Source organism: Gekko japonicus, unplaced genomic scaffold (genome assembly GCF_001447785.1).
Source record: "Gekko japonicus isolate JY-2015 unplaced genomic scaffold, Gekko_japonicus_V1.1 scaffold251, whole genome shotgun sequence".
NCBI classification, from domain to species: domain Eukaryota; kingdom Metazoa; phylum Chordata; class Lepidosauria; order Squamata; family Gekkonidae; genus Gekko; species Gekko japonicus.
The window spans coordinates 1,119,130-1,131,152 of NW_015161956.1; the positions used below are offsets into that span (position 1 = coordinate 1,119,130).

The following is a 12,023-nucleotide window of genomic DNA, read 5'->3' on the forward strand; positions in this document are numbered from 1 at the left end:
CGAGCGAGCTTAGCCTGAAGCGTGCTAGGCGTGGAGAGCGATGCTGCTGCTCGAGGGGTCAGCAGTGTGCGAAGCGGAGCCGGGAGCGGAGCGATGAGCTGCGCTGCTCGAGGGGTCAGCAGTGTGCGAAGCGGAGCCGGGAGCGGAGCGATGAGCAGTTGCCGGAGAGCTGGGATGCCAAGTTGCGCGGTTCCCGGAGAGGTCTCGGCGTCAGGCTCGGTGCGGTACTCGTGTTGGCGTCCGGGTCTTGTTCATGGGGTCGTAGATCCCACCTTCGTCGCCAGTGAAAAGTACTCAGAACGTGGAGTGATTCAGCAAGAGTGATTCAGCAAGAGTACTTTATTAGATCAGGAACAAGACAAAGGAAACCCGCTACAAAGAAACCAGCTCGCAGGCTGGTTTATATGCGTTCAGAAAACCCGCCACCAAGCACACCTAAACACACCCCCTACTCCCGATAGGCTATTTACAGTAACCGGGCGACCATTGGTCTCCCGGCTGGGAAGCTGGCCCTTTGATTGGGCCGGCTAGGATCCTACGGATCCTTTGTCTTTCGACTGAAGCTACTGAGGAATATTGCCTGGTCAGCCCGGGCAAGTCCGGGCATGTCAGGCTGAATGCACTACACGTGGTAATGGCGACAGTACATTACAAGGAGTCAGAGAGAAGCCAGAGATGAGTGGACCGCGTCCACGATGTCGTGGCAGGAGAAGTAGATCTCCAGGATCTCGAGCCATGTGTCCCACTGGTTGGGGTAGGTGATGTCAAAAACGGCGATGCTCTCCTGCAGAACAGCCATCTTAGTGATTCCACAGGGATGGGGAAGCTCAGGAGCGGTGTCAGCAGTCGATGGAGCGTTGCGCGGTGCATTGCTGGGCTCGGAGTCAGCAGAGCGGAGCGTGGTGCGAGGAGCAGTGCGATGCACGGCAACCGGAGAAGTGGGGTCGTTGTTCATGGGAGGTAGAATCCCATCCTCATCGCCAGTGAAAAGTACTGAGACTTACTAGTGATGTGCAACAATCCCACACCCAAAACATACCCCCACACTAGTGATAGGGTATTTACAGTGGCTGAGAGTTCCATGGGCTCTCAGTCGGGAGCCTAGCCCTCTGATTGGCACGGGCTAGGATCCGCTTGGGCCATTGTCTCTGAGAGCGAAGCTCGAGCGCTTCGCATGACCACGTCGAGAGCTTGTCTCGCACATGGTCGGAGATGGATACATTAGTGTGATTTGCCTTTATTATTAGCAAGAAAGACAGGTTATAAATAAATAATAAACTGGATGATTATCATCCATTAGACAATATGAACTTCTTGTGCAAAGAGCTTGAGTGAATGGTGGCCAGGGACCTATACATTTTCCTCAAAGAGGTATTTTATCAAGATCCATTTCAATATAATTTCAGGGCTTAATCTGAGACTGCAACTGTCTTGGCTTCCCTGATAAATATCTTGCTCCAGGACAGAGATGGAGTTTGTCCCAGTTGATTCTCTTGGATTTATAGTATCCTTTTTGGCTGCTTCCTGTGAGATTTGTACCAGAAGGGTGTGTAGGGGAATGACTGAACCCATAGCATTTGTGCCACCTTATCTCCTGTATTCTTCAACACCTACGTGAAGCCACTGGGTGAGGTTGTGTAGATATTCAGAGTGAAACGCAACCAATATGCTGATGATACTCAGCTCTACCTCTCCCCTTCATCTGATTCAGGTGAGGCCCTGGAAGTTCTGAACCATTGCCTGGAGACAGTTTTGGGATGGATTGGGGCTAATAAATGGATTGTTAGTCCAGCTAAAATGAGGTATCATAGAATCCCAGAGTTGGAAGGAGCCATACAGACCATCTAGTCCAACCCCCTGCCCAATGCAGGACCAGCCTAAAGCATCTCTGGTAAATATCCAGCCTCTTCTTGAAAGCTGCCAGTGAAGGGGCGCTTACCACCTCCCTAGGCAGCTGATTCCACCTTTGAACCACTCTGACTGTGAAAATGTTTTTCCTAATATCCAGATGATACCTTTCTGCATGTAATTTAAAGCTGTGGCTCTGGGTCCTATCCTCTGCTGCCAACTAGAACAGCTCCTTGCCCTCCTCCAAATTACATTTTTTCAAATATTTAAAGAGAGCAATCATGTCCCCCCTCAATCTCCAAACTAAACATTCCCAAGGCCCTTAGCCTTTCCTCATAGGGCTCAGTCTCCAGACCTCTGATCATCCTTGCCATTCTCTTCTGCACCCTCTTGATTTTGCCCACATCCTTTTTGAAGTGAGGCCTCCAGAACTGCACACAGTACTCAAGGTGCGGCCTGACTAAGGCAGTATACAGAGGGGCTAGGACCTCCTGTGATTTTGATGCTATAGCCCTTTTAATACAACCCAAGGAAGCTGCGGTGGCTCAAGTGGTTAAGACGCTGAACTGCAGGCTGTGGAAGGTCGGTAGTTCAGCAGTTCGAGACCCGGGTGCCGCATGATGGAATGAGCTCCCATCTCTAGTTCCAGCTCTTGCCAATCTAGCAGTTCGAAAGCAAGAAATTGCAAGTAGATAAATAGGTACCACTTCAGTGGGAAGGTAACAGCGTTCCGTGTGCCTTGGTGTTTAGTCATGCCGGCCACATGACCACGGAAACGTCTTCGGGCAGCGCTGGCTCTTCGGCTTTGAAACGGAGATGAGCACCGCAACCCTAGAGTCGGATTCGACTGGCTTTCGAGCAAGGGAACCTTTACCTTTTAAGGCTGAATTAGCCTTTTTGCCACCGCATCACACTGACTGCTCATATTTAGTTTACAGTCCACTCTTACCCCAAGATCTCTTTTGCATACTGCTCCCTAGAAACGTATCCCCCATCCAGTATTTGTGCTAGACATTTTTGTGGCCCAAATGTAATACTGTGCATTTATCTTTGTTTAATTGCATCCTGTTTGCAACTGCCCACTTATCCAGAGTATTCAGGTCTTGTTGAATTTTAACTCTATCTTCTTGGGTGTTTGCTACTCCTCCCAATTTGGTATCATCAGCAAATTTAATGAGTAGCCCTTCTACCCCTTCATCCATATCACTGATAAAAATATTGAAAAGTACCAGGCCCCAAACCGAGCCCTGCGGCACCCCACTGGACACCTCCCTCCAATCTGATAATAATGGGGTGATAATAATGGGGTCAGTAATATGGCCAGTCAGGAACTGAGGAGTCAACCTTTTCTGAAAAGTGTTGCATTCCTATTGAAGAAGTTGGTTTGCAGCTTGGGAGTACCACTAGAACCAAAGCTACAAGTGGAGGTGCAGGCCCCCCCTCTATGGTACACAGCACTTTTGACCAGCTCCGGTTGGCATAGTGGCTGTGGCCCTCTCTGGAGAGGCAAAATTGGCTGGGAAGAACCATGCTCCTTGGAGAAAGAGCATGATAAAAGAGCATGCTCCAATAACATCCAGATTACTGTAATGCGTTCTTATGGGGCTGCCTTTGAAGAAGGTTAAAAGCTTCAGCTGGTGGAGAATGTGGCGATCAACTGGTATGTCCTATAGAGACCACATTTCCATGGGTGTTGAAACAAGTTTCTGGCTACTAATACACTTCTAGGTACAATTCAAAATTGTGGTTATTCACAAGAGAGAGCCTGTGTGGTGCAGTGCATGGAGTAGCGGATTAAGACCCTGGGCGAGCTAGGTTTGAATCCTCACTTCTACCATGGAAATCTGATGGGTGACCTTGGACCCATCACAAACTCGTCTTGGCCTACCTCACAGGGTTGTTGTGAGAAAGTGGAGGAGGGGAGAACAATGTTCAAAAAGCCTCTGAGTCCCAATTGAGGATAAAAGTGGCATATAAATAAACACATGCAACAAAATGCATAAAAATGCACTTCAGACCCCTAAATTAAAGGTACACCTGAACGACTGAATGCTCCCAATATGCATCAATTAAGATAATGTTCCAAGCCCCTCTCCCTTCTCTCAATTCACTACTTCTATTCTCATCTCTGGTGCCCCAGATGTGGAGCCCCCTTCTCTCAGCCATTTGCCTCAGTCTTCTAATTTCCAGCACTAGGTGAAAACATGGTAGAGAAACAAAGGCTGTGGTCACACGGAGCATTAGCCACGCTACAGAGACGGAAGATAGGCGGATTTTCCGGGTGCGATCAAACCGCAACATCTGGGAAGCGTAGAGCTCCCGTGGCTAACCCGAGGCTTCCCGCGGAAGATGCGCCGTAAAAAACTAGTACCTCCGAGGTACTAGTTTCCGGAAACCGCGGGGCAAGGGCGGGCGTCTGATCACATTTCCGGTGGTAGCTTGTGGCATCCGGCGCCCGCCCATGTCCCGTCACGAAAAGGGGTTTTTTTTTCCCAAGTCTCCACTGGATGCGCACAAGCACCCAACGGCGCATGCACACACTTCAGTTAAAAAACCCCCACAACCCCTGCCACGCCGCTTCTTTGCCGCACCGCAGAACTGACGTATGATCGGCACCTCATAGCAAACCACGGGACGTCGGCGGAACGTTTGATCCAGCAGCCGCACGGTAGTTAGCTCCAGGGCAAACAGCCACGCATCCCCCCCCCCCCCGCAATATCCGGTCCTTGTGACCAGGGCCAAAGAACAGCCAAGCTGTTAAAACCTGGACCCATTATGTTGAGACAGAAGTAACTCCCATGATGATCAGTGGTCGTTATTTACAAGTAAAGTGGCATCGGATGCCCCCCAGGGCCCAATACTTTGCATATAGATAAGCATGCAATCATCTTTTTGTCATATTCTCTATATTCAAACGTTTTATTGCCTTAGCACTATACTGCCTATTTGTTTTCTGAATACTGAGGACCAGTTCCAAGCTAGTGTATTGTCTCCATGGAACCTGAGGAGAAAAATTTAGTCTGAATGTGAAAACAACTAGTGAGGCACATTTTACTATGGCATAAACTCTCCTGAGCCAGAGCCCTCTTTCTATGTAAAAAAACCCCATGTTGCTTTTGTTAGAGATTGCCATATTCTTACCCACTCACCTGTCCTGTAAAATCACATCTATTTTGCATGCCTGTATAATATGAGCTGCGCTCAAGTGGTTAAGATGCTGAACTGCAGGCTGTGGAAGGTCAGTAGTTCAGCAGTTCGAGACCCGGGTGCCGCAAGACGGGGTGAGCTCCTGTCTCTAGTTCCAGCTCCTGCCAACCTAGCAGTTCAAAAGCAAGAAATTGCAAGTAGATAAATAGGTACCACTTTGGTGGGAAGGTAACAGCGTTCCGTGCGCCTTGGTGTTTAGTCATGCTGGCCACATGACCACGGAAATGTCTTCGGACAGCGCTGGCTCTTCGGCTTTGAAACAGAGATGAGCACCGCAACCCTAGAGTCGGATTCGACTGGCTTTCGAGCAAGGGAAACCTTTACCTTTTATAATATGGCAATGGTTTGTGTGCATGTATTTACTATGCAGGTGTTCTTCCACAAAAGTACTTCTATGGTGAGGGAGGGGAGAATCTTGAAGTCTAGAATTATTTTCCTGAGTTTGATTAGTTTGCATGCCTCCTCTTCAGTACCAGGCTGCTTTCAGCTACTCCCACATTTTATTTTGGAAGAAGGAAACTGATCCCTGTCAGGAAGTAGCTATCCAGATCGACAAAAATAAGAGAGTTTAAGGAAAGCTTCATTCCTCTGCAAGCGCAACAGGGAGTGCGTGTTTTCCTGTCAGAAACACTCATTGTACAGGCCTGTTATTTTCCACTTCGTTGGGGCGGGGGAAAGTTCAGGAAAGCAGGATAATAAATAGATACGATAAATATTCATGAGACTGCTGATGTCATGAGAAAACGGTGCTCGGCCGGGCGGTCTCCCCAAAGCGCCATTTCCTGGAAGAGAAGGAAGAAGGAAGGCCGAAGCGATGAAGAACTGCACAAGGAAGTCGTGGCGCCGACGACAGAGAGAGGGTGCTCTGAGCCCGGGAAAGCCAAAACGCGGCTTGATCGCTGCGTGAACTCTGGTGTGCCGCGGAAGGCCAGCAGGGGGGGGGGGAGAGAGAGAGACACCTGCCCAGCTCTCGCTGCCTCGGCGGTACTGGATTACAAGCGCTGGGCAGAGAGAGAAGGGACAGCCCAGCGTTTGGTGTGGTTCCTGAATCTTCCACAGCAGGCTGCTTTCCTTGCCGTTCGCCTACGTGCTTGTGCAGAGGGCTGTAGCAGCGAGCGCTGCGGTATCTGGGGGAAGACCCTTGGCTGAGCGCCGCTTTGGGTCCCCCCTCCCCTTCTTCGTTTTGCCATCCGCCCCTTCTTCTTCCTTCCCCCTCCTCTTCCTTTTTTGGGGGGTGTATTTTGTTGTAAAGCGAGGAGAGGCAACCGGTTTGGAGGTGTCGGGGAGGATGGTGAAGATGATGATGTGGAAGAGATGGAGATGAAGCAGAATATGCGGATCCGGGGACTCCTGTTGCTGCTGCCACCACTATGGGCTGTGCTTCTCCGGGACATCGCGGCTGTAACAGGTAAGGCTGCTCCGCGTCAGAGTCCTGTAGAGCTGGAGCGGAGAAAGAAATGTTCCGTCTGCTCTGGCCGGCAAGCTGACCGATTGAATCCACCCCCTCCCTTTTGACTGTGTTCCTTCTGCTGCCCAAGTTTGTCCCCAAGGAGGCTCTCACAGTTTACTGTCCCTACCTGGCTGTTACTCTGCCCTGTTTTTCTGATGTTGATTTGTACCTTGGTCGAAAATATCATGGTGATTTCCTAAAAGTATCCCCCGCACCCCCAACCGATGCCTACCCCTGCCCTTTCCAAAGGTTTGCTATTTCTTTGGTAATAGAACTCCTGTTGACAATGTACTTTGGAAGGGACTCCAGAGGGAAGTGAGAGGAGGGACACTCTGTCATCAAATGTCCAGTAGTCACATTTCCCCCCCCCCCTTTCACAGTTTGTGGTCGGAACAGGCCTAATTTATTTTTCCTATTCGCTACTCAGTGCTGAAACAAGTTGCAAAACTTAATTAGGGTACATAAACTTCATTTCATTTTTTGAAAAAAAAACTGGATTTTATTTAAAGAGCAGCTTTAATGCATATGTTTAGTCTTTCAGAGAACAGTTTGTATCTGGATCTGGGCACCACCCTCTCTTGTTTTTCCACAATGGTGTAGGAAAACAGTTCTTCTAAACAAAATGAACATAGCCACGATTTAACTGCTATTGTGACATGACAGTCTTCACCTGCAACCTGGACAGACTGTTGTGTGTCTATATATAAGTCTTTGAATGTCTCTAAGTTCTTTCTAAGCACCTCTGTAGATGGCCTCATTACATTTTTAGAGGTCCTAAATGGAGATATAAGGAGCTGCGGTGGCTCAAGTGGTTAAGACGCTGAACTGTAGGCTGTGGAAGGTCGGTAGTTCAGCAGTTCGAGACCCAAGTGTGCCGCATGACAGAGTGAGCTCCCGTCTCTAGTTCCAGCTCCTGCCAACCTAGCAGTTCGAAAGCAAGAAATTGCAAGTAGATAAATAAGTACCACTTTGGTGGGAAGGTAACAGCGTTCCATGCGCCTTGGTGTTTAGTCATGCCGGCCACATGACCACGGAAACGTCTTCGGGCAGCGCTGGCTCTTCGGCTTTGAAACAGAGATGAGCACCGCAACCCTAGAGTCGGATACGACTGGCTTTCGAGCAAGGGAACCTTTACCTTTAAATGGAGATATATTAGTCACTGGCTAGAAGTGGACTTGTGTGTGTTACAATTGGGGGGAAATGACAAGATCTATGACTGGACAAACATCACCTATGTGACTTTGGAAAACTACCTTATTTTCCAGCCTTTCGAATACACCTGGCTTTTGCAAAAATAAAACCATTCAAATTTTATTTCAGTGGTTGCTTTTAAAAATATGCTATTTGGCCATATTGATTTTCGAGCCAGCACTGATGTTTCCTTACTTGAATATTACCCCTTAGTCTTTATGTGTATGAAGGGTCTGTGACCCCAGACATTCAACAGCAGTGCCAAGACTGCTGCAAAGGGAACTTTTCAAAATTATGATTAAAAATACTTCTGATACAAAAACTTCTAAAGCACAAGGGGTTCATTTAACCCCATACGTTCAATGAATAGTTTTGGAATAAAACAATGCTCCCTGTTATGATCATAAATGAGTAACAGTCAGCCGTTGAATCTGTACAGTGAATTTGCAGAACTGTTTGGAAATAGTATTTTTATCCAGTTCTATTTAGTGTATTAATAGTTAAGGTAGTTTTGTATTTCTGATTTCACCCCTGAATGGATAGAGTAGATTCAACTTTTCCAGTGGAAGCTCAAAAGGCTCTGAGAATGTAAGTCTGGATCCTTCTGTCAAATGTATCTGGCCCAAGTAAAGCATTACTAAACGCAGTTGAATACTTTGTGGAATACTGTTACAAGATACAGCTTGTCAGGAACCTGGCAGATGATCAGCAGCTCACCTCTATGTGAAGTGGATGGTAGTGGCCAGGCCAGGTTATTTGGCTTAAAGCCAGCTCATGATTCAAAGACAAAACCTGTTGTCAACAGTTCCTGGATTATATTATTTAGGAATGGTCCATCCTTGGCACTACACTAGTCCATTCTGCCACTATAACCCCAAAGCAGTTGTTGCTGTTCCTGCATAGTGTCTAGGAAAGCTACAGGTGTTGTTGCCAGGTCAGGGAGTTTTTGGTGGTGTTCCCTGGGTTGGATGGCAGCATAGTTGTGAGGCTGAAGCTGAAGTCAGTGCTGAGTGAAAACAGTCTATAACAGACATGAATGGATGGGAGGGGGAACAGAAGCAAGGATGAAAGGAGAAATACAGTCATGACTCATTGGCACTAGATTGATAATTCCCATTGCAGTGTCCAAGAAGTAGGATTCACAGCTCATCAGGGTCTGTCTGAAGACATATGAAAAGGTATAAAAGTTAACCTATTTCCCAGATGTTCCGTGCTGCACAGGATTTGATCCAAACATTCCAGCAGCCACGTGAAATCTACTGGAAATGCTTCTGCAGTGATTATGTAGATGCTGTCATGTGTGACAGTTGCTTACATGTGGTTTGCCCCATTTCTTGGAGACCCTTAACACTTCTTACAGGTGTGCTATATGCCCTCTCTTAGGACTGTCCCATCTGGCAACTGTCAGGTTGTAGGGTTTTTTTTCTGTGATAGATCCTTTGGAATGACTCACTAGACAAGGGGCAGAAGACACCTTCATTTCTGCATTCAGGAAGGTGTGCGGAACAGTTTTATTTCAGGGGGCATTTGGAAGAGTGTGAACCATTTGGGGCAGGTCTGGCTTGTATGTTGTTTTTGTCTGGTATGTTGATTTTTATCTTGTTGATGGACTGTTATTTTATTTTTATGTTTCACAAGTTGCAGTTACTTTGCTAGTTGCCTTGAGTCTAAGGAGACAAGGTGGGATATAATATTAAAGGTAAAGGTAAAGGTTCCCTTGCTCGAAAGCCAGTCGAGTCCGACTCTAAGGTTGCGGTGCTCATCTCCGTTTCAAAGCCAAAGAGCCAGCGCTGTCCGAAGACGTTTCCGTGGTCATGTGGCCGGCATGACTAAACACCAAGGCGCACGGAACGCTGTTACCTTCCCACCGAAGTGGTACCTATTTATCTACTTGCAATTTCTTGCTTTCGAACTGCTAGGTTGGCAGGAGCTGGAACTAGAGACGGGAGCTCACGCCATCATGCGGCAACTCGGGTCTTAAACTGCTGAACTACTGTCCTTCCGCAGCCTGCAGTTCAGCGTCTTAACCACCGCAGCTCCGGGATATAATATTACAAATAAATAAAATAAGTCCATGATTCTCATATTCCATGGCCATGGCATGGATTCAACAACCTTTAATGTAAACTTCAAATTCAGAGGATCTGGGTTCTGTTCTTGCATGTTTAGAATCTGACAGAAGATACTTTGAGGGACTGAGGCAGTGGTTTAAGATCATGGGCTATGACCTTCAAGTGGGCCATGGAGTACCATCTGCTGGGTCACAACAAGCCCCTACAGAACCATCATTTCTTACTGCTTCTTGTTAGGAACTCCTTCTGGAGCCTATGGGTACAGACTAAATGTCCCATGTCTCCTGTCTTTCTGCATGTGTGCTGAGAGGATCAACAGGATGACAAAGCAAGGTCCCTCAGTGGTGGAGAGCATTCCTTTTTGGCACAGCTAAGTTCAGAGACATCTCCCAGCTGCTCCAAAAAGTTCCCTTTACTTTCTCTTTCTTCACCTGGTCTGGTTGGCTACCCCTACCTGTTGTTCTTCCAATGTTACAATGCTTGTGGTGCCCTTTTTCTTACCAGTGAGATTCTAACTCAGCCTCCTCCTCTTATCATGTGACTGATGTCATGTGACTTCCTGTCAGATACAGTACTAGTACACTTAGTAGCTGCCTACTGGTTAAAGGTGGTTCTGAAGTCTGGAAGGGTTGAAGATTGCTGGATTAGGGTACCATTCAGAAGAGGGAGGATAAGTTGCTTCCTCCCCGCCTCTCCCCACCCCTGGCTGCCTGGGGCCAGGGAGGGCCTTGGCAGGGCTTCCTCACACTTCCACCGGCCTTGCAGGTCCACCGCCGGGCCCCTGATGTCAGGGGGTGTGGCATATGCTAATGAGTTTCCCTAGCTCTTTTTCTACGAAATGACCCCTGGTTACAATGCTTGTGGCGCCCTTTTTCTTACCAGTGAGATTCTAACTCAGCCTCCTCCTCTTATCATGTGACTGATGTCATGTGACTTCCTGTCAGATACAGTACTAGTACACTTAGTAGCTGCCTACTGGTTAAAGGTGGTTCTGAAGTCTGGAAGGGTTGAAGATTGCTGGATTAGGGTACCATTCCTTGGCAGACAGTTCTTCAGTCGCCCATTTTCCTTTCTTGATAATGATTTTTTTTCTAGTAGCAGTAAACACATGCAGAAATAGTAAGTTAAGAAACTATAAAGATATCTGCTAGATTCAATTGTTAGACCTGGCTAGTAATTAGTTAATAAAGTAATAGAATGATTGACCAGGAAGTACTGACTTATTAACAGTAGAGGCCCATAAGAAACAGGCTTGGTCAGTTGAAGCAATCAGCAAGGAGTGCCCAGTGTAGTACTACATCTTGCTTAGTGTTTTTAGACCAAAACATCTGTAGTTCCTCTGTAACCAGCAGGACACACTTTACAACTGGGTAGGTAAGGTCAGGAACAGTTTGGCTTAATTTTTTGTTCTGGCAGGCTGGGGGCTGGTAAACAAAATCATCCTCTCTGGAAAGAATACTTTCAAGTATTACCAATATATCTATTTCTCAGTGTGGCCAAATCTATGGATACTTAAAGCCAGAGACTGAAGCCCTGAACAAAGAAGACAGGTCTTTCTACAGACCTGAAAAATGCCCCAGGTTTGCAGAAAAATATGAAATTAAAAAACAAACACCACATCAGGGAGTAAAACCCTTCACAATAACAGAAGCGGTACCTGTAGCTAAATGAAATGAATGCTCTCAGTGGCTGTTGCAAAGTAACCATGACAGTATTGTCAGCCTTTCAGCCTTTGTTTCTGACAGTAAAGGGCAGGGGGAGGGGGCAGGACCCTTTCCAGGGCTGTTTTGCTTTAAGAGAGGACTCACCAGAGCAAGGATCAGCAGCAACCACCAGGTGACTTGCTTCCACCTGACCTCTGTGAGTCACTCAGGCCTGGCTGCTTGTTACTGTTAGCAGCAGTCACACACACACACACACCCGGCAAAAAAACAGTGTGGTGTACTGGGTAGAGTTTCAGACCAGGATCTGGATGAACCAAGTTCCCATCACCGCTCTGCTGAGGAAGCTCACTGGATGACTTTGGGCGAGTTATCCTAACCTACCTCACAGGATTGTTGTGAGGATAAAATGGAGGAGATGAGAATTACGTAATCTATTTGGGGTCCCCATTGTGGAGAAATGCAAGGTATAAGTGAAGTAAATACGTAATAAGTATAGCTGAAGATGGGGGGCTATATAAAAGTTAAGTAGGTTGGGGGTGAGCAGAAGAGAAGGAAGCAGGGAAAAGTAAGGATATGTGGAGGAGGGAAAGA

The 12,023-nt window shown here is 47.3% G+C and overlaps 1 protein-coding gene across 2 annotated transcripts in view; it reads left to right on the top strand.

The window, feature by feature from the left end:
* The first annotated feature begins 6,163 nt into the window (after nt 1-6,163).
* Nucleotides 6,164-12,023, top strand: part of TYRO3 (TYRO3 protein tyrosine kinase) — a 94,060-nt gene continuing 88,200 nt past the window's right edge. For both annotated transcript variants that reach the window (XM_015429522.1, XM_015429523.1), the window contains exon 1: nt 6,164-6,463. In XM_015429522.1, coding sequence (XP_015285008.1) covers nt 6,370-6,463 — 94 coding nt within the window. In that variant the 5' untranslated portion in view covers nt 6,164-6,369. The remainder of the gene's footprint in view (nt 6,464-12,023) is intronic.